The sequence below is a fragment of the Periophthalmus magnuspinnatus genome, chromosome 1, assembly GCF_009829125.3.
Source record: "Periophthalmus magnuspinnatus isolate fPerMag1 chromosome 1, fPerMag1.2.pri, whole genome shotgun sequence".
NCBI classification, from domain to species: Eukaryota; Metazoa; Chordata; class Actinopteri; order Gobiiformes; family Gobiidae; genus Periophthalmus; species Periophthalmus magnuspinnatus.
The window spans coordinates 11,310,261-11,330,187 of record NC_047126.1 but is presented as its reverse complement, the minus strand read 5'-3'; the positions used below and the strand labels follow the sequence as shown (position 1 = coordinate 11,330,187).

The window sequence follows — 19,927 nt, the reverse complement described above, 5'->3', positions numbered from 1 at the left end:
GAGTGGTGTTGTTAGTTGATAGTCAAATTAAATATGCAAAACAGAGCATTAGATCTCACAACTACTAATTTCTTTCAATAATCATCATTCATATAAAGTACATAAAAGTATAGGTCAAGGTATGTTTTATTGATCTATTAAGCAGAGAGACTGTTGACCTAAGGTGGTTGGAGACTGACCTTTTTACATTAAGACTCTTTGTACACAGTGGGACATCAAGAGGGCTCCACTTGAGTTGAGTTCATCTGTTATGTAATAGTGAACTTAAGTCATGTCATATTAATCACTCTTATGAATGATGTGTTTGTGTTTTCCCAATGATCTGCACTGATAACGATACCTCAGCCTAATAAATACACAGACCGTTCAGTGAGAGTCACCGTTCATTTGAAGGGTCAAGGTGTAAGTAACAGACATATTTGTGCTATTTGCGGATTCATGATTTGTGCAACTCATTTAAGTTTTTTCTTGTTTTGTAGGAAAATCATCCTGGTCACACTCCAGAAGAAATGGAGAAGTTTGGAATGTTGCTTCTGCCTTTAATTTTGCTGATTGGTACAGGATGTGCTTCAGGTAAACAGTCCTGCTACGCCTTTGTCGATGCAAACTCTCTCTTTTTACTATACTGCATTATTTAATCATACAGAATTTTCTTTATCATTTTTTGACTTGTAAATGGAAAGATTATTATTGGTAGTATTGTTGTGTGGGTGAATCCAGATCGCATTCAGATCCCAGTTTTAAGCTATTGATTTAATTAAGGGCTAATGTAAAGAGAATAAGAATTATGAGACTAAAGATATAGTTCTAAATAATGGATTTTTTTTGTGTTTGTTTTACTGATGCTTGTACACTTGTTTCCCTAAGAACTCCACAAGCTTTTGGTGGCAGGTGCCTGGGATGTTCCACAGTATGACATTGGCATTACATTTATCTATGTCAAGTTACAGGTCAGATCTGACCTGTAACTAGGCCTGTTTGCATCACTGCTTGTCTCCATAGAGATTGATATTTCTAATGCCATTGTGTGAAACAACCCAGCCAAAGCAGTAGTTTCTATGGAAACAAGCAGGTGGCAAACCCTCCACCAGGAGTTACATAGTGCACCTTTAAACAAATAAACAAATCAAGTAGGCTTTATTTGCTTTAGCTGTTTTGATTTTTTTGTAGAAATTCTTGTGACCAGCTGCGGTGAATGCCACTCTGATGCTGCCTGCCTGAAGCTGGAGCAGAGAGGAGACACCTACCCTACGACCACCACCTTCTCCTGCCTGTGTAAAGATGGCTTTGTGGGCGATGGCATCAACTGTTATGATGTGAAAGAGTGTGGTGGTGGGGACTCCTCTTGCTGTAGCGAGGGTTATATGTGGTCCTCAAAACAAGGTTGCGTGGATATAGACGAGTGCTCTCTCACCCCATCTCCCTGCGGTCCGTCTCAGCTCTGCCGAAACACACAAGGATCATTTGAATGTCTTGAAAATACCACTCCTGAGTCAAAATCAAGCCAGTTTTGGTGCAAGTACGGTATCTGTCCGCATGGCATGGACTGCTTCATGGACAATGGGCAGGCCCGCTGCGGTGATCCCTGTGAGCACTATACTGTTCTTGATGAGGAATGGCGTGCAACAGATAACAAAAACACACAAGACAAATGTGATGGTAATGAAAAATGGCAGGGTTGGTACCGTTTCTTTTTGAATGGCACAGATGCTCAAATACCAGAAAGATGTGTGGAAGAAAACATGTGTGGTACCCAAAGGCCTATGTTTTTAAGCACTCCTCATCCCACTCATTCTAATTTCATTGAAAGGCGCGATATTTGCGTTCACCATAGGTCCAAATGCTGCAGCTACAAATCCCCTAGCATCCATGTCAAGCGCTGCTACGGACGGTACTATATCTACAGACTTGTGAAACCAAAGGGATGTTACAGTGCTTACTGTGCAGGTAATGTGTCCTTTTGAATGTTAACTTTGTGATACTAAAATGACAATGCTCATGTTTCTTCTTGTTTCTGGTTTTCAACAGAATTTGCACCTTCACAACCAACTACAACATCTACTGCTCCAACAACCACCACCACAGTTGCCACCACTACTGTCCCAACAACCACCACCACAGTCGCCACCACTACTGCCCCAACAACCACCACCACAGTCGCCACCACTACTGCCCCAACAACCACCACAGTCACCACCACTACTGCCCCAACAACCACCACAGTCACCACCACTACTGCCCCAACAACCACCACAGTCGCCACCACTGCTGCCCCAACAACCACCACAGTCGCTACCACTACTGCCCCAACAACCACCACAGTCGCCACCACTACTGCCCCATCTACCACCACCACAGTCGCCCCCACCACTACTGCTCCATCCACTACTACAACCACCTCATCAGTGAGCCGGACCACTCAAGAATCCGACAGCACAGGTCAGAAGGGGGAGATGCACTTAGCCAAGGGAGGAAACAGCTCCTGACTCTTGCTATTTGTTTTGTAGATCATGACTCAGAAATCCAAGTCGACCACTTTATTTGTGGACAAGATAAAATCCTACTTACTCTGAACAGGGCAAATGTTTTGTCCTCTGGTCTGGACCCATTGTCTGGTCACCTGGTGGACCGCAGCTGCACCCGATCCAGAGTGGAGAGTAAGATTGTGTGGTATGAGGTTGAGACACGTGGAGAAGTCTGTGGAAACACAAGGAGGGTAAAGGCACTTAGCTGTACTCTTTTAATCAGTTTTATCAGTGCTGTGTGATTGATTGATTTATGGTATTATTTTTCAGACCAACAGTACACATGTCATCTACACTAACAGCTTATTCTTGTATGCACACAACAATAACTCCTTCCATGTCCCAGCAAGTCTCCCCTTCTCGTGTGTGTATCCTCTGGCCGTAGACACCAGTCTCAATGCTCACCTCAGACCATTAAGGTAAAAGCAAACAAAGCTATACAAAGCTGACTATATTTAATTAATTATTTAGTGTCTTTTAACTTTTGCAGACCAACCGGTGGCATCATTGCATCAGGTGGGCCCCCAAAGGCATTAATGTCTCTGTACCAGGACGCGAGCTACCAAAGTGCATACCAGCCTGGCAACGTGAGTCTGCCAGTGGGTCAGCCGTTGTACATTGGGGTCTCTGTGGAGGAGAACGACCCAAAGTTTGTGACTATTCTGGAGGAATGCTACATAACATACACCGCCAACCCAAATGACCAACTGAGACATCCTCTAATACACAAAAAGTATGTATATCTACACTCAGTATACATCAAGAATTATTCTAACAGTAGTAAGCTAATGAAAACCTTCCTTCCTCTATTCGAATTTTTGTCCACCAATTTACATACTGGCATTGGTTTTACTCCTTTGTCACCATCAATTCTTAAGGATGGACCAATTTGAAAAACTATGCATCAGTACTGTTGTTGTAATAAAGAGGAGTAGTAGATCTTAATAACACTGAAAGTAATTACAGTAGTTGAGTATCAGTCCAAAAGCCTGACCTGAAGATAGCTAGAGCATTTGGTGTAAAAGTGTTGCTAAAATATGAAAATCCCATTACTGTACACGAATGCAGTTGTTGAGGCAGTTATGTTGGTAGATGGCAAAATCTTAACAGAAAAAAGAATGGAAGTAAACCAAATAAGCCTTAAATTAGCCTTAAGAGAATAGAAATACTAAATTCATAATAGGCAAACAGTTTATGAAGAAGGATTCAGGCTTAGCAACTACTATTTAAGGTGTAGTTATAGGTATAACCTGATCTTGTCCCATAGGTGTTCCGCCAACCGTCAGCAGGTGCAGGTAGTTGAGAGCGGGACGTCTCTCTGGGCTCGCTTCTCTGCCCTCTTCTTTGTGCCTGAGGGTCAATACAGGACAGTCTATGTCCACTGCCACCTCAATATGTGCAGCGACGGCCCCTGTGTCCCAGTAAGTCTTTCCACTGCTATGTTACATTATCAGACTTAAAGATGTCACTGGTTTTGTGGTTCGCATTCTGATTTAAGAGTGCATTGTGTACCTTTTTGGGGGGGCTTTCATCATCTGCTTGCCTCCATGGAGATGTCATTACTATGCCAGAGATGTTCCAAAATATGGCATTAAGCTTATGTATGTATGTATGTGTATATATATATATATATATATATATATATATATATATATATATATATACATATACATACACACACACACACATATATATATATATATATATATATATATACATACACACACCCACCCCCCCCCACACACACACACCCCCCCACACACCCACACACACACACACACACACACACACACACACACACACATATATATATACAGATCTGACCTGTAACTTGGTCTGATGGCATCACCTACTTTTCACCATGTTGTAGGTAGATAAATAAGTAATGCCATACTGTGGAACATTCTGAGCAATGCAAAAACATCTCCATGGAGACAAGCAGGCAGCAGACACTCCAACAAAAATATTACATAGTGCATTAGAACCAGACCGTCTGAACTTGAGTTTATTATAGTGGTAAAATTACAATTACCCTGAACTATTTACGGTATGTCTATTTCTTTCAACAGCTTTGCTCAGGAAGGGCACGGCGCTCGGTTTCTGAAGATGTAGCAATCAGGCCACTCACCATTGGACCCATCACATGTAAATAATACAGAACTTTATTAACAATACATTGGCTTCAAATAATTGTCTATTTGTCTATTTTCAGGGGGAACTAAATGAACATTTTCCACACTTTCTCCAATGATATCTGTGATGTTCCTGAAACAATAATGGCCTGTACGTTTAATATTAAACACACAAATAAAACATTTAAATAATAGGACTATTCATTCCTGCTTTATAATAAACAATATTCAATATGTAAATACTTGTTATATTATAGTTTCTCATATCATATATGTGTGCTGTGTGTAGTCCACATATTCTCATGTCTGAGTACATAGTGGACAACTAGATGTGATTTAGGCTAGTTCTGTGTTTCCAAGTGCCATCAACATACATAATGACATCACATCCTGCATATGTGTCTTACAGAAATAAATTCCCCCTTTTACACAGGGAGTAAGAGCACCATTTTTGAACAATGTTTAACACCCCATTCGCTGTTAAGTCACTGGGTCAAACAAAACAAATCAAAACATACTTAGTACCATTATATTTCTTTAAGTACCAAATATTTTTCTGTGCAAAACCTTTTAACTTTTGCTTGGTAGCTGGTTTTGTAAAAGTAGCTACTAGCAGTAACAATGTTTCTTATGAAGTGGCATTTCACATCAGTGTGTTTGCACCTTTGACTGTTAACAGGATTTTTCTTAAATGCAATTGTAACAGGGGTGTCACTTTTGTTTTCCCATATTTGTAGTTATCCTGTTAGTAGCTGTTCTATGTAAAGACTCCTATATAAGTGAAGCTAAAGGTATGTAGAGCTACTGTTTGTTGTTTTCTGGTTTTCCATGAAATCAAGTTCCTTCACATAAACTAGCACAATAGCCTGAAGTGCTTCGCGTGCCTGCTGTCTTATTTGATGTTCAACCATAGGCTGTATAAAAAATATATAAGATATAATATATTATGTCATGTCTAGTATATATGAATAAGTAAATTAACCCTCAGGCTTCCCTATGGACATTTTTATCCATTTTGACATTTTTTTCAAACTTAGTCCACCCACTATTTCAATTCAGTTAATGCCAAAGACACCAAATTGTGTTGCAATTGCAATGGAACACTCACCCTTAAAATCCAAAAGGACATTAATGTTCACTTATAAAAAATAGTTGCAAAATCATCATAGATTAATATTTTTTTAGCTAAATCCAAAGATCTCTGCTCTAATGAAAAATATCAAATTTATAACAATTATCAGGATTTTAACCCCTTAACTGCCGGTCTGAAAAAAATAATTTGTAATGTGTAAAAATGGCCTTTTAAGAGTTTGACATGAAATCAGACTAAACTGGAAAAATAGCATTTCAAACGTATGCCAGCATTGGGTAAAAGACAAATTTTAGTTATGAACTGTAAAAAATATACATTTCACCTTTTTATTGTTATTGAACGATTTAGAAATAAAGATCATTACACAACAACAAAAAATGCCACAAACTTCAAATTTTAGACAAAGTTGAAGCTTCCTAGGACACATAAAAATGTACCCCAATACCCTGGCTTTTGTTTTCTGGAAAATATCTCAGTTTTGGAGGTAATTTTTACCCTACATGTTTAATTCAGGTTTTCAAACTGGCAGTTAAGGGGTTAAATATTTGCGAGAACGCAAAGGGCCAATTAAATGGGCCACTGTGATTGGGGAATAAAAGAAATCTATGATTTTTCAGCTGTTTTTCTAAGGGGACATTTATGTCCTTAGGGTCCTAAGTGGGACTTTTTTTCTTATCTGATGCTACACAAAAACTGTCACATGCCACAAACTCCATCCTCAGACCCAAAGCAAATAAAGGAAACACAGAGAACATTAGGATGCCAATAGGTGTGAGAAGACCCATTAAGAATTGTATGAATATGTTAAGCATGTCTCAGGCACAGTCCACACTTAGTGTAGCTCAATAAACCTAGTGTACATGCAGAAACTGTAAACAAAAGATATTTCCGGTTTCAGTATTGTTTGCTCCTCCCTTCGGTTAGATATAAGCAATCTGAACTGAAGAAGCAGCTTGAATAAGCAACGAAACATCTTCACTCCTACAACTTTTTGTCCATTTGAAAGATTTAACTTTGGCTTTTACTATTGATCAGACCTGGACGACTGAGGAATTACAGACATTATGCCACGAACTTCAAATTTTAGACAAAGTTGAAGCTTCCTAGAACACACAGAAAAAGTGTAAAGTGGAAATGTCTCAAACACCTTTTTCCGAAAGGTCGTATTTGTCTAGGATCCACCAAAGTTAAGCTGCGCGGACAACCATGAATCCATTAAAATAACATTCTAGTAGCACAAGCCGCCATGTTGCTTTCAGCCTCACACTTAGCTAAACTTATACTTTGCTATACCAATTAGCTTGTTAGCTCACATAATTCGCTGCAGTTGCTTTTTGAAAAATGCGTACTGTACCGTGTAATACTTCACGTTTGCATTACCTTCTTTGGTCTAATATTTTTTCTGTCCTAGTCTGCACATGCACACCCTCTCAGCTTCTCTGTCGACACGTTAACGGCACGTTGCCCTGTGTGCGTAGGCCGGTAACCGTTAAGCTGCTCGGCATAAGTTATTCTTTGCATACAAATAAATGTTGCTTGTTTCTTTTATCCACTTTAATTTGGCTTATTTATTGAATGGACATTTCTGCACTGTGTGACGTACAGTCCAAGCCATCAGTGTATGCGTTTTACGAAAACAAATGCCTCTTTTTACCCAGGGAGCAAGAGCACTATTTTTGAACAATATTTAACAGGTAGTTGGTGTGGCATATTTGACAACCACTGGGCTAGTAGCACCACCATACCTGAACACTTCTATTGTATGACACCTTTTTGAGTGGGTCTCATGTACATAAAATTCTGAGTTTTTGACAAAGAATAATCCCTAATATTAACTGTTGATAATATTGATATCGGGGATTCTTTGCCCTGCAGCTGAAGGTCAAACTTGTACACTACTATCTAGGAAACTCATAACACAACAACATGTAAAGGGGGTAGGTTTAGCTAGACAGTTTGATTGACAACCCAACAGCCAATAAGAGCTGCGGACGGGTTCAGAGAGGCGGGACAATAAGAGGCCAACCTTTTCCACTGTGGTCAGAGCAGGGTTTGGTGAGAAAAAACACTGGGGACATCGGATTTCAGGATTGAATTTACAGTCTTTAACATTTTTGTAGTTTTGCTCGGTGAAATTTGTCGAAATGTCCAACAACAATGCCAGCAACAACTTGATCATCGCTCACAGGGCTGTCAAGCAGTTAAGGTTCGAGGCCAGTATCCGCAGGATCAAGGTACGATCACTAAACACAGAGCGAAAAAACAGAAAACCGAGTTAAATACTAGCTTTTAAATGACTGGCACGATTACTTCACTTTACCATAACTTATCGCATTAAAGCAACAAGTCTACAGAGTTGTATTTAGCCCGAGTTTGGGACTACACGAACACACGTACAAGTGGTTAACTTTCTTCCGTGTTTTGACGTTTGGGACAACGGGCTGTTTCCACACGCTGAGGGAGGATTTTCATTGTTCTAACTTATTCATATTTAACATCTTCTAGTCCTGTTGCTTATAACGTAAAACGACATCGAGGCCGCTACATGCAAATAAAATGCAAAATTGTGTAACTTTGCTTTTCTATAGGAAAATGACTTCCTACTCGGTCTCTATGGGATAATTTGTCCAGTTCAGTCCGGTTTTGTGGCCTCATAGTTCACCCTCATGTTCAAGCGCCCTATTTACTTATAGTTTAGAAACCCCCTTTTTTCTGTTTTTACAAGTAGCACAGTAAACAACTTCCCAAGCTCAGGCTCTAGTCTAAACCAGCTCTATAGTAATAGCATAATTTATTTACCAAATAAGTACTAAATGGCTTTAATCATGGTCATAGAAATGTAATGGAGTACTACTATCTGCCTTTGGAGACTTTAAACATTTTATATTATTAGTGCAGACCAGACATTTTATTATTATTTTTTTCTTCCATGGTTACTGAATTAATAATTTTACATATGCACATATTTTGTCTCTCACAACAGGTGTCCCAGGCTGCTGCTGATCTAAGGAACTTCTGTCTCCAAAATGCCTCCAAGGACCCTCTTCTGGTGGGGGTCCCATCCAGCGATAATCCTTTCAGACCCCCTAAATCCTGCTCCCTGTTTTAAAGTAGGTCTCCTGTTGTTTCCTGTTGGCCTCGTCTGGGAGTTAAGCAGCTCAGTTAAAGTACTCTAGGGAACACATTAATTACAATTATGGTAGAGGAGCTCCACAAAGAAAAAGTACAGAGTTACAGTTGTCCTTTGTGAGTGGGTTTGTGTGTTACAGAATTACTATTAAAAAAAAAAACTGTTAGGAAAGTGTTTTCATGTTGTGTTTTGTATGACAAATTAACTCTTTTGCATACAGGTCATCTGCTACTTGACAATACGCACTTGCCTGACTACCTGATCAGAAAAATGCAAGCAAAAACAAAATAAAATTAATAATGATCACTCAATAACCAACTTGACTTGATAAACCCCAATTCTTAACTTTGATATAATGATATTCTGTAAGATGGGAAACTGTAACATACAAAAAAACATGCATACAACTTATATATGGCACCTAAGACAGCCCATGTGTACAGTGTATTTACAATATCTATAAATGGGAGATACATTGTGCTCATCTGGAGCTTTATTTCAAATTGACATGGATCCTTATGTCACAAATTGTAGCATTATTGTTTTAAGGTCTTTATTTTAATCCTGGTCTGCTCAAACGATGGCAGCTCTTCAGATTGATCCCTTATGTGTCATTAGGCATTTGCTTGAGTAATTATTGTCCCATTGTTAATTTACCCAATTTTGTGTCTCGTCTGAGCTTGAAGAGATTGTGCCTTGCCCCATTGCCCCAATGCCCCTTAATTTTAACCTTTACATTTCAGTAATCAAATAAGTTCAATCTTGTACTTTATCTCCATTTCAGCTACAGTTCTGCTACATCGTTTTTTGTTTTGTTTTTTTTAAGCATTTTTTTTTTTTTTTTTATCAATTACAAGCAGCAACATCTGGCAAAATGATTGGTTTAGGCTTGATATTAGCCATCAGCTTTCCCTGAAGTGTTGCAGAATCAAATAACAAAACAAAGGGTGTAACAACACGTCTCGGTCCAACACAAAAGCAGGTGGATCATAGCCCTTTAAAAAGCTCTTGAACTAATCTTGTTTTTTTTTTCCCCCAAAGACATGAAGATACTCCTGACATTTCCACTGAAGGCCGCTTCCACCTGTTGTACAGATCTACCAGCAGCACTAACAGGAGACCGGTCCAGGCCTAGCTTTTGCCAAAATGAATGGTATAAAATCTTGCAACTGTTACATTCAGACTTATGTTTTATGTTATTCGTATTATGGACATCAACTTCATAAATTGTTGAGTAATTTATTTATTCTTTGTATATTCTTTCCACCCTGATGCTAAATCAATACACACTACATATCTCGGCCATCAGCAAGAAACTATTCAAATCATGTGATGAATAAACACAAGAATTTTATTGTAAAAACACTACTAAAATGGCAGCCAGCATTTAGCATAGTGCCCTCCTGTTTTACCTATCACATTTAGACATATGGTACACACCAAGACACACGATTGTAATGTTTGGATGTCTGTTATGTCTGTATTTAATGTTATGTCAAAATGAGCTTCTATGTCTTTAATTTAAGAAACACACAAAAGCCTTAAACATTATACATAAGGTTGTGCAGATATTGCCAAATGTTTGACTGTGATATTATATTTATTAAATTAGGCTGCAATGGAGCTGTCAATAGTATACACTGGAGTTTACCAGTCAACCCAAACATTTGTCTTTAACTTCTGAGCTGTTGGAGCCAACATTTAGAAAATAAACTTTATTAAGCACACTAGATTCTGTGTTTTTTACATAATTTGTGTAGACATTTGTTAGTTGTGAATCTCTGAATCTTGATGATGCTCTTGTGTGATGTCTATATCTTTTAAAACATTTTTTCAACTTCCGACAAGCTAAGTAATGATAAAAAAAACAAAAAACTATAAGCCTATCATATGGACTAATATATTCTGATACCCCCAGCTCAACCTCTAGTTTAGAATACAGCAATGGGTCAGTGAAGTACAAGTACATAAACCAAAGTTTAGAGTAGTAAGTCTGTGTGAATTAAAGTGCATGTTACTTTTAGGGCTGTTAATAACATCTGTCATGGGACTAGACAGAAAGGGAAAATGGCCTTCTTAGCTAATTCTGGCATATTTATATAAATGTTAGTTCATATTCACTGTCCCTGAAATTAATAAATAAATTACCTATCTTGGTTAGGTCCTTACAGTCTGCCAGGTAAATTACTGCTAGGTTGTCACTGACTCACTTAATAAACTGACAGAAAAAGATCTTCACAGCAGAACACCCGCAGTTCTAGCATTACAATACAAGATTTTTGGGAGTAAGACGAGCCAAGTTCCATGATTTCTGTTTCCATCTCTTCATCTCATCCTGAGTAATTAGCTGAAGTGACATCACCTGGACAGGAAGCAGCAGCATGCTCCAAGGAGCTCAAACCAAGTAAGGCGTCCACACCTTGAAACATCGTACACAGTTTGAGTTAGTTTAGGCAGTAGAATGTGTGCATGACGTTTGATGCGAGAGCATCCATTTTTACTCATCTAAATTGTATAAAGATGGCGTCCCACTTTGGTCAAAGAAGGTTTTCCCGCCTGCAAGATCCAACAGGTATCTAATGTTTTTTAATTGATAAAATGCTCACAATTTCAGGAGATTTAGTTACCTTTTTATTTTAATCTATTATACAATGAACGTGCCAACATATATGTGGGTACTATAGGGCTTTCTGAACCTAGGGACCATAGCCCCATCAGTCCTCTGCACGACAGTGCCATCTGGTGGAATGACAGAGAAGGGCAAACGGACAGTGGAGATTCGCTCAGGGTAAGTTCACTTACGAATCAGAGGTATTAAACTAAAACAAAATTGCACTTTGTCCGGGAGCGCTGGACTGAGTTCAAACTCCAGGGAAGGACTTTTGAAAAGGACATACTTTTACTGATGCTGCTATCCGTCTATTAAAAAGATGGTCCTTCTGGACTATTGTCTTATTTTAGGGACAGCTTAAGGCAATGGATGACCACGTGTACAGACTTCAAGACATGCTAAAATGTGAACGGACCAAAGTAAGTAGCAGACACTTAAGTATTTACATGGCATGGCGTGCCAAAACACTCTGGCAATAAAATGCCATTGTCTTCCCAGTGCAGTCGGCTGCAGCTACGATGTAACCAGCAGGAGGCAGAGTTGAGGCGCAGAGAGCAGAACATGAACAAGATGAAGGAGAGGCTGTCACTCTTCACTGACAGACACAAAGACAAAGCCTCCAGTAAGATACATTACCAGCACTATTGACCAAATCCTATGTTCATGCTGCTCTTATAATGTCTGTTCAGCAATTAAAATCTTGAACATTCTACCAAGTGTTAGGGGGAAACGAGAACAGCCCTTGGCAAAGTAAGTTGAATTTTGATTTGAACATAAACAAATTAAGAGTTTTCTAATTTCTTTATTATCAGTAGAAAACAAGAGGAAGGGGCAGTTCGTCTGATGCTAGAGCGCAGAGAAGCAGAGCTCAGGGAGGCTATGAAGCTGCGCCACAGTCTCACCTCTCTGCTACACGCCCTCAGATGTGACATGGAGCAGGTAATGACACAACCAGCAAGAAACCAACCAACCAACTAATAATATTTTTTGTTTAGACACTGTCTGTACTTGAAGGCTGTAAAGATGAGACTCATTATGTGGACAAAAGGCTGGACCAGGCAGAGCAAGCACTTGGGGGCCATGTGACAGGAGGTGTAGTGCACAGCTGGAGACAAGTGCAAAAAAAACTGGGCTCATTCATATGTGAAGGTAAAGCCCACACAAACAATAGGATATTTATTCAAAGGGTTCCTGAGTAGGTTTTAGTGGCGTATACTCAAAAACCTTGTCTATAGCCAAAATGTATAAAGATATTGAATAATCTGTCAATTATCTTTCTGTAGATGAGGGTTTTATTTGGTTCATACATTCAAAATGGAAAATAACACTAAAAATTAACACTTGATGATCAATAAAGAATAAAAAATGTCACTTGAAATGTTTCTCTTAAAGGCACAACTGAGTTTGGTACAGATCATGATAAGATCATGGCACAGCTAGAAATTGAACTGAAAGAAAGTCAACGACTTGTTCAAATGCAACAGCAACTTCTGCAGGTAACTAATATGGCTTAGAAAAAAGTTTTAGAAAATTATTAAATGCTCTTCTCTTCAGGGTAGCATTGAATCACCTGTCCCATCAGAACTGGGTGATTGCTATTTTATAGAAGAGTGGGACCGTCTCCAGGAGTGCTGGACTGAGTTCAAAGTCCAGAGGAGGACTTTTGAAAAGGAGAGACAGGCTTTTACTGATGCTGCTATCCGTCTGAGCCACGAGGTGAGGAACGCAGGGCTGCATGATGTGTATTTTTTTTTTAATTGTTTGGACTAATTCATTAGAAATGATTGTGTGTTTAAGCGCCGTGATTTTGAGCAGGAGAAAGCCTTACTTCTGAAACAGCAATTCCTATGTGATTCTCCTGTTTTTGAGAAAGTGACACAGTCCAGCAACAGGAGAGAGAGTATTGGCCTTAGTAAGTTATTCTGTTTAGATGTGACATTTATTCCTCTGAAAAATAACAAAATCTCAATCTTTGCACAGACTTGCCTGGGTTTAAGCCTCTCAATACACCTGGATGTCACATGGCTTTCACCCCAACAACAGTGGCCCAGAGGGGGGATGTTACAGGGTATCCCAGAATGATGAGGGTTCAGACTCCCAGCACCCCTGAGCTTTACTCTGCACTCAACCTATCATATAACCAGTGTGGGTCAGTCAGTAACCGAGTGGCACAAAACTACTAAATTAATGTTATACAAATACTCTACTACTCAAATAATGGGTCCCTGTTCCCATTCAGGGGTGCTGAAGATGATACATGGGACACTAGGACCAGCCCAGTGGTCGTGCAATTAAACTGGTCATTTTAACAAATTGATTGCAAGTAGTTATTTAAGTTATTTGTATGCAACTGATCTTCAACATTTTAATAAAGAATTTATTGTTCCAATTTGTATTATCCTTTAGACCAGCCTATACTTTACAACTAGCTCTGCCTACTTTTTTGTGAGACTTTGTCAAGTAAGGGTAAAATGTTTGTTGCATGTCTAAGAATACTAACATCCTAAATCTACACTCACCTAAAGGATTATTAGGAACACCTGTTCAATTTCTCCTTAATGCAATTATCTAATCAACCAATCACATGGCAGTTGCTTCAATGCATTTCGGGGTGTGGTCCTGGTCAAGACAATCTCCTGAGCTCCAAACTGAATGTCAGAATGGGAAAGAAAGGTGATTTAAGCAATTTTGAGCGTGGCATGGTTGTTGGTGCCAGACGGGCCGGTCTGAGTATTTCACAATCTGCTCAGTTACTGGGATTTTCACGCACAACCATTTCTAGGGTTTACAAAGAATGGTGTGAAAAGGGAAAAACATCCAGTATGCGGCAGTCCTGTGGGCGAAAATGCCTTGTTGATGCTAGAGGTCAGAGGAGAATGGGCCGAGTGATTCAAGCTGATAGAAGAGCAACGTTGACTGAAATAACCACTCGTTACAACCAAGGAATGCAGCAAAGCATTTGTGAAGCCACAACACGCACAACCTTGAGGCGGATGGGCTACAACAGCAGAATACCCCACCGGGTACCACTCATCTCCACTACAAATAGGAAAAAGAGGCTACAATTTGCACGAGCTCACCAAAATTTGACAGTTGACTGGAAAAATGTTGCCTGGTCTGATGAGTCTCGATTTATGTTGAGATATTCAAATGGTAGAGTCAGAATTTGCCGTAAACAGAATGAGAACATGGATCCATCATGCCTTGTTACCACTGTGCAGGCTGGTGGTGGTGGTGTAATGGTGTGGAGGATGTTTTCTTGGCACACTTTAGGTCCCTTAGTGCCAATTGGGCATCGTTTAAATGCCACGGGCTACCTGAACATTGTTTCTGACCATGTCCATCCCTTCATGACCACCATGTACCCATCCTCTGATGGCTACTTCCAGCAGGATAATGCACCATGTCATAAAGCTCGAATCATTTCAAATTGGTTTCTTGAACATGACAATGAGTTCACTGTACTACAATGGCCCCCACAGTCACCAGATCTCAACCCGATAGAGCATCTTTGGGATGTGGTGGAACGGGAGCTTCGTGCCCTGGATGTGCATCCCACAAATCTCCATCAACTGCAAGATGCTATCCTATCAATATGGGCCAACATTTGTAAAGAATGCTTTCAGCACCTTGTTGAATCAATGCCACGTAGAATTAAGGCAGTTCTGAAGGCGAAAGGGGGTCAAACATCGTATTAGTATGGTGTTCCTAATAATCCTTCAGGTGAGTGTATAGGCTACATATGTCATGTCTTTAAAATAATGCAACGAGGCTACAAGCATGTGTGCACTGCGTGATGAGCGGAAGGTGATTGGGCAGAAAAAAATAAACAACTGACAACTGCACGTGGCTAAAGGCCTCTGATTGGCTGTGCGACTAGAAGCGTGCCATCAATCAACACTTGCACGCAATTACCAATCAAGTTGTGTGGAGCACAGAAGTACACCAAAGTTTCCAAACTCTGGAAAAAGACGGAGCAGCATGAGAAACATCGCGTGGGAGCTGCTCCATCACCTGCCGAGTTTCATGGAGTCGGACAGCAAAAGTTTTCAGCCATGGAGAGACTACATGGGACTGTCTGACACGATCAAAGGGATCCTGGGCCGGAGCGGCGCCAGCGAGGCGTCCGATCCCACGCCTCCTGCTCCTGAACTGCAGACCGATGAACTGTGCCGAGCGCTGCTCTCCGTGTGCATCCGCTCCGCCTCCCCCCCTCGGGTCTACGATGAGGTCCCGATGGCATCTCCTCAGTGCGTGGATGCTTTATGTTACGCACAACCCTTTTCCGGGGAAGCGGGGAGTTTGAAACCAGCGCAAAAACTTAATGCCAGGGGCCCCAAGGGGCGCAAGAAGACTTCACGCTTCAGACCTCCGACAGTCGCGTCGTCTGAGCGAATGTTCTGTAGTTTCTGCAAGCACAACGGAGAGTCCGAGTTGGTGTACGGGTCGCACTGGTTAAAGAACCAGACCGGGGAAGTTCTGTGCCCCTATCTGCAGCAGTACGTGTGTCCACTGTGTGGAGCCACGGGAACCAAAGCTCACACCAAGCGCTTCTGCCCGAAAGTGGACAGCTCCTATAGCTCAGTTTATGCAAAGTCAAGACGCTAAACCAGCTGGACTGTTCAAATTTATCTGTGTGTTGTGTTTGAGTGTATTTTTTTATTTGCATGCATGTAGAATAGCGGCGCAGCCTGACGCTGAGCTGATTGGGGTGGTGGTCCAGCTGGGAAGGCTTTTGTTTTGTAATCTATGTAACGACGGTCAACAAAATATGGTAAATGTTAGTTTGTTTGTTTGTTTGACATTTTAATCGTGGTCAACTTGTGTCCATATTCATATCTCCTGTCCATGCATTGAAGGATTATTATTAACACGAAACCGAACCATGATGTTTTCAATATTTAAGCCTCACACGACTACAACTTTTTATAATTCGAGTTGTTCATGTTCTCAGATGTACATGATGCCTGTTCTTAGGTGTCACATTTTAGTTAGAAATGCATGTTGATTTTTAATGTCTTTTGAGCTCTTTATAATGAGAAAAGGTGTGATCTTAACACATGTCTTGTAAAAGAAAAAAAAAAGCATATATAAAAATATCAAAACTCAACATATTGAGGCTTACACTTTCTTTGGAGAACACAAGTCACATTTATTCCAACTAATTGAAAACTTTTTTGTACAGCAGAACATTTGAATATGCCATCAAACATTAAAATGTCCCTTAAAGGCTGAACTGAACTTAAAACTCCAGACAAACAAAAAATATTACTCTTAACGAAGAGTATTCTTTGAGGATTTAGCCCTGCGGCGTAGGTTTTCCAGCTCACGGTGAGTGGCCATCACCATTCGACTGTTAGAAGGCAAGGAAGAAAAACATTTCCGATTGTAAATACTAAATAAACACATAGTGAGGCTAACACCACACTACAATAAAACACATTACTCACTTTAAAGAGGACAGTTCTCTGATGAGCCCACCAACCAGATCTGTGACATCTTCATAACATTCAGGAGAAACCCTGGTTATAACACCCATCACCTGATCTCTATATTAGGAAAACACATATATTATTCCTAACATCGTTGTAGTAAAGTCACAATTTTTTCCACGCTGAAGTCCTCACTGAGGGTTACTAGTCTGAGTCAAGTCCTTAGGTCTCCCATTGCAGTTTCTTAACTGTTCTCAGCTCACCCAGTGGGCCCTCCTGTGAATTCTCATAGCTTTAAACTAACTTTGAACCAACATTTCAGCATAAGAACTTCATAGTGGTAACTGCATAAAGTTGCCCCTACCTGAACCTCAAGTAAAGTTATATTCCTTAAGATAGAGTCAAGTCCCAAGTCAGCAGTGAGTTGAGACACCAGTCACAGGTTCATGTCTAGGACTCAAGCACAGCTTTCAATACAGGAGCATCTTTTAAAATAATAATACAACAATCATAACAGTGTTAATATTATTGTTCTATGTAGAAAGAGCCTCACGTCATGTCAATGGTGTTTAGCTGAGAGTCAGACACGTATTCTCTTGACTGAGGTGGTTCCATGCACACTGTTGAACAGTTTATATCATGCTGTTCCTTTTCTTCACACTGCAAGGAGACATTATTATATGGATAGCACAGCCTATTAAATGTATAATTTTAATTTTAAACAAACTTACAATGCTATTCATATGACCCTTATCCATGGAGCTACAGTTTGTTTCTGGTACATCGCTGAGTGAAGTGTGAAGTAAATGTGAATTTTCTCCAATTATTTGGTCAAAAGTCTCCAAAAATGTGTTGTTGCATGTGTCCAGTTGGTGAAGGGGTTCTTGCTCTTTTGATGCTTCCTTAATTGGATTAGTTTTGGTGTTAGAATTTTCACTATGGCTGTGATCTTCATCTGCATTTTTGTTTTCATGTTGTTTGTCAATCACTGCCACTTTCACTTCTTTCTGAGGCTCCTGTTCGTTCATCATGTTTTTCTGGTTTGTGTTTGAAAATTCTGCAGTTGGATCAGGTTCCGAAGGTCCATCTAAATGAATTTTGGTCGTTTGCAACTCTGGATTTTGAGACTCGTACAAGGAATCAGCTACAAGTGAGAGAGTAGCTGTGAAATGGCACTCAGATCTGCAATGCAACATAAAAAAATAAATGTATTCAACGCAATAATTATAGACATAATCATTTAAATTGTATAGTTAAAATAAAAAGAAACCTGCTCAATAGCTGCTCTTTGTCCAAATGGGGCTTTTGAGCTGGTTCATAGTTCTCTGAGTTTGAAGATGATGCTTCGGCCTCTGTTCTGTTTTAAGAAAGTTACACTGAGAAAGAAAATATTGTCTAACAGTGAAATTAACTGTGAGCAGAATTTATGATTACGCAAAAGCCACGTGCAACATAATTTGACAGTACTGAGTATTCTGAAACTCCAAGTGACATACTGGTTGTGCTGATGCTCAAGTTTTTGTTGTTGATCTGAAGTTTGTCTGAGATCAGAGTCTGTGTGACCTTTGCACACTGTTGCACATACTTGGCCTGCAGTTCTTCCCCTATGGATTGCACAAATTGTACTGTTAAAAATAAGTAATTTTTGATTGTTGAAAGCTAAAAGCAACAAAATCAGTAAAGATAAATCACTCTAGGCTACTACTGCTAACCTGGTTAGTTCTTCCTCTGCATAATGGTGGTTAACTATGGAATAGTCATGAACTTTAGTGTTTTCAGATTCACAAAAAGCGAGGCTTGACTCACACATAGTGGCTGCTACTATCATCTGGCATCCAGGTTCTGTCCTGTTTGTTAAAAAAAATCTAACCATATTATTTTAGCTTTCAGTTCATCAGCTAAAACATAATATATATTTATAGTTAGAATAGTATTTCTAATGCAAGTAAATTAAAGTAGAGATGAACAGTTTACACTAAGTTGCTCTGCATAACTTTCTTTTGTGATGCGTTCTCATCATGTGGCTTTGTGATGACAGAGTGCAGATCTCCCTTTGGATCATTCTCTGAGATGTGCATCTCTCTCCTCAGTGGCTCACACATTGTGGTCATCCCAGTTGCAGCAGTTTCGACTCTGGTTTCCCCCCTGTACATAAAAGCAATTCTTATTGGTATTATTGGCCAAAGTGCATGCAACTCTGTATTACTTTTGAAAGCTTACAAGGCAAGCATTTACTTTATTCCTAACCTGTCATCCTGGTTCTGTTTTGACTCAGCTTTTAAATTTCCCTGTTGCATCATTTCAGTTGTTTGTTGATGAGGTGATAATACTTCAACTGTAGATCCCTTTTCCTCTTCAACCACCACTGTGTTTTCATTTTGCTTTTCACTCCTTTCTGCTCTGTTTGCACATTTTGATAATAATAGACTTTGCTCCTTTTCTAACATGCGGCTCATGCCCATTCTTCGCCTCTTCTTGGCTGATCCCATAACCACTGGTTCAAAGTAAATTAGCTTGACTTCATCCAATTCTTGGTTTGTCTCCATCTTGTGGTTAGGATTGTCTTCTGCACTGATTTGTTCCTCTGAACCATTAGGATTGAGCCCAGCGTTGATATCAATATGGTCATCAGAAGAATCTGGTGATTCACATTCATTTGGTATTTTTTCTTCCTCTATTTTATTTTGACTGTGCTCATGTCCACAGTCAGATAAACTTATCACTACTTGCCCTTTAAGATGAACTAAAGTAACTTCTGGGGTTTCAGACTGTCCATTCTTTTCATCAGAAACAGATGATGAGTTCAGTGATTCAATGCATTTTGTGTCACCTTCCTGATGACATTGCGCTAATGAATCTTCAGTATTTGCCTCTCCCAAGTCCTGTGTAGTGCAGATAATTTATCAAATATCATAATAACCATCAGCACAAGGTTCACTGTAAATCTAGCTCTTTATGATAACATTATTTAACCTGATGATGATCATCAGTAATTTTCTGAACT

At 39.7% G+C, this 19,927-nt stretch overlaps 4 protein-coding genes across 5 annotated transcripts; all 4 read left to right on the top strand.

Annotated features, from left to right (window-relative positions):
- The first annotated feature begins 509 nt into the window (after positions 1-509).
- LOC117379950 (uromodulin-like) lies at positions 510-4,751 on the top strand. Its single transcript, XM_055221261.1, has 9 exons — positions 510-573; positions 1,171-1,947; positions 2,029-2,439; positions 2,508-2,716; positions 2,796-2,944; positions 3,016-3,258; positions 3,793-3,946; positions 4,595-4,670; positions 4,738-4,751. Exons 1-9 carry the CDS (start codon positions 510-512, stop codon positions 4,749-4,751), a joined length of 2,097 nt encoding a protein of 698 aa, XP_055077236.1.
- Positions 4,752-7,757: 3,006 nt separating this feature from the next.
- si:ch211-286b5.5 (uncharacterized protein LOC100003596 homolog) lies at positions 7,758-10,610 on the top strand. 2 transcript variants are annotated; one of them, XM_033973384.2, is made up of 3 exons: positions 7,758-7,984; positions 8,734-8,860; positions 9,922-10,610. In XM_033973384.2, the coding sequence occupies exons 1-2, from the start codon at positions 7,895-7,897 to the stop codon at positions 8,857-8,859; spliced, it is 216 nt and encodes a 71-aa protein (XP_033829275.1). In that variant the 5' UTR covers positions 7,758-7,894; the 3' UTR covers position 8,860; positions 9,922-10,610. The 2 variants fall into 2 exon arrangements, with proteins under 2 accessions (XP_033829275.1, XP_055082383.1); XM_055226408.1 differs by having other exon boundaries at positions 7,778-7,984; positions 8,734-8,864.
- Positions 10,611-11,560: 950 nt separating this feature from the next.
- Positions 11,561-13,878, top strand: si:ch211-286b5.4 (afadin- and alpha-actinin-binding protein). Its single transcript, XM_055225997.1, has 11 exons — positions 11,561-11,668; positions 11,842-11,910; positions 11,990-12,113; positions 12,181-12,241; positions 12,304-12,430; positions 12,487-12,640; positions 12,884-12,987; positions 13,046-13,207; positions 13,289-13,403; positions 13,472-13,640; positions 13,731-13,878. Exons 2-11 carry the CDS (start codon positions 11,857-11,859, stop codon positions 13,798-13,800), a joined length of 1,140 nt encoding a protein of 379 aa, XP_055081972.1. The 5' UTR covers positions 11,561-11,668; positions 11,842-11,856; the 3' UTR covers positions 13,801-13,878.
- A 1,507-nt stretch (positions 13,879-15,385) lies between these two features.
- On the top strand, positions 15,386-16,533 carry nanos3 (nanos homolog 3). The gene has a single exon (XM_033971907.2). The coding sequence runs from the start codon at positions 15,473-15,475 to the stop codon at positions 16,097-16,099; it is 627 nt and encodes a 208-aa protein (XP_033827798.1). The 5' UTR covers positions 15,386-15,472; the 3' UTR covers positions 16,100-16,533.
- The last annotated feature ends 3,394 nt before the right edge of the window (positions 16,534-19,927 follow it).

Bases quoted from the DNA above. Each gene is read 5' to 3' on its own strand.
- LOC117379950 (XM_055221261.1), top strand. From the start codon at position 510: ATGGAGAAGTTTGGAATGTTGCTTCTGCCTTTAATTTTGCTGATTGGT. The intron at 574-1,170 runs GTAAACAGTCCT...ATTTTTTTGTAG, and splicing joins TGGTACAGGATGTGCTTCAG to AAATTCTTGTGACCAGCTGC. The intron at 3,947-4,594 runs GTAAGTCTTTCC...TTCTTTCAACAG, and splicing joins GCGACGGCCCCTGTGTCCCA to CTTTGCTCAGGAAGGGCACG.
- si:ch211-286b5.5 (XM_033973384.2), top strand. From the start codon at position 7,895: ATGTCCAACAACAATGCCAGCAACAACTTGATCATCGCTCACAGGGCT. The intron at 7,985-8,733 runs GTACGATCACTA...CTCTCACAACAG, and splicing joins CCAGTATCCGCAGGATCAAG to GTGTCCCAGGCTGCTGCTGA.
- si:ch211-286b5.4 (XM_055225997.1), top strand. From the start codon at position 11,857: ATGGATGACCACGTGTACAGACTTCAAGACATGCTAAAATGTGAACGG. The intron at 12,988-13,045 runs GTAACTAATATG...TCTTCTCTTCAG, and splicing joins TGCAACAGCAACTTCTGCAG to GGTAGCATTGAATCACCTGT. The intron at 13,404-13,471 runs GTAAGTTATTCT...ATCTTTGCACAG, and splicing joins GAGAGAGAGTATTGGCCTTA to ACTTGCCTGGGTTTAAGCCT.
- nanos3 (XM_033971907.2), top strand. From the start codon at position 15,473: ATGAGAAACATCGCGTGGGAGCTGCTCCATCACCTGCCGAGTTTCATG.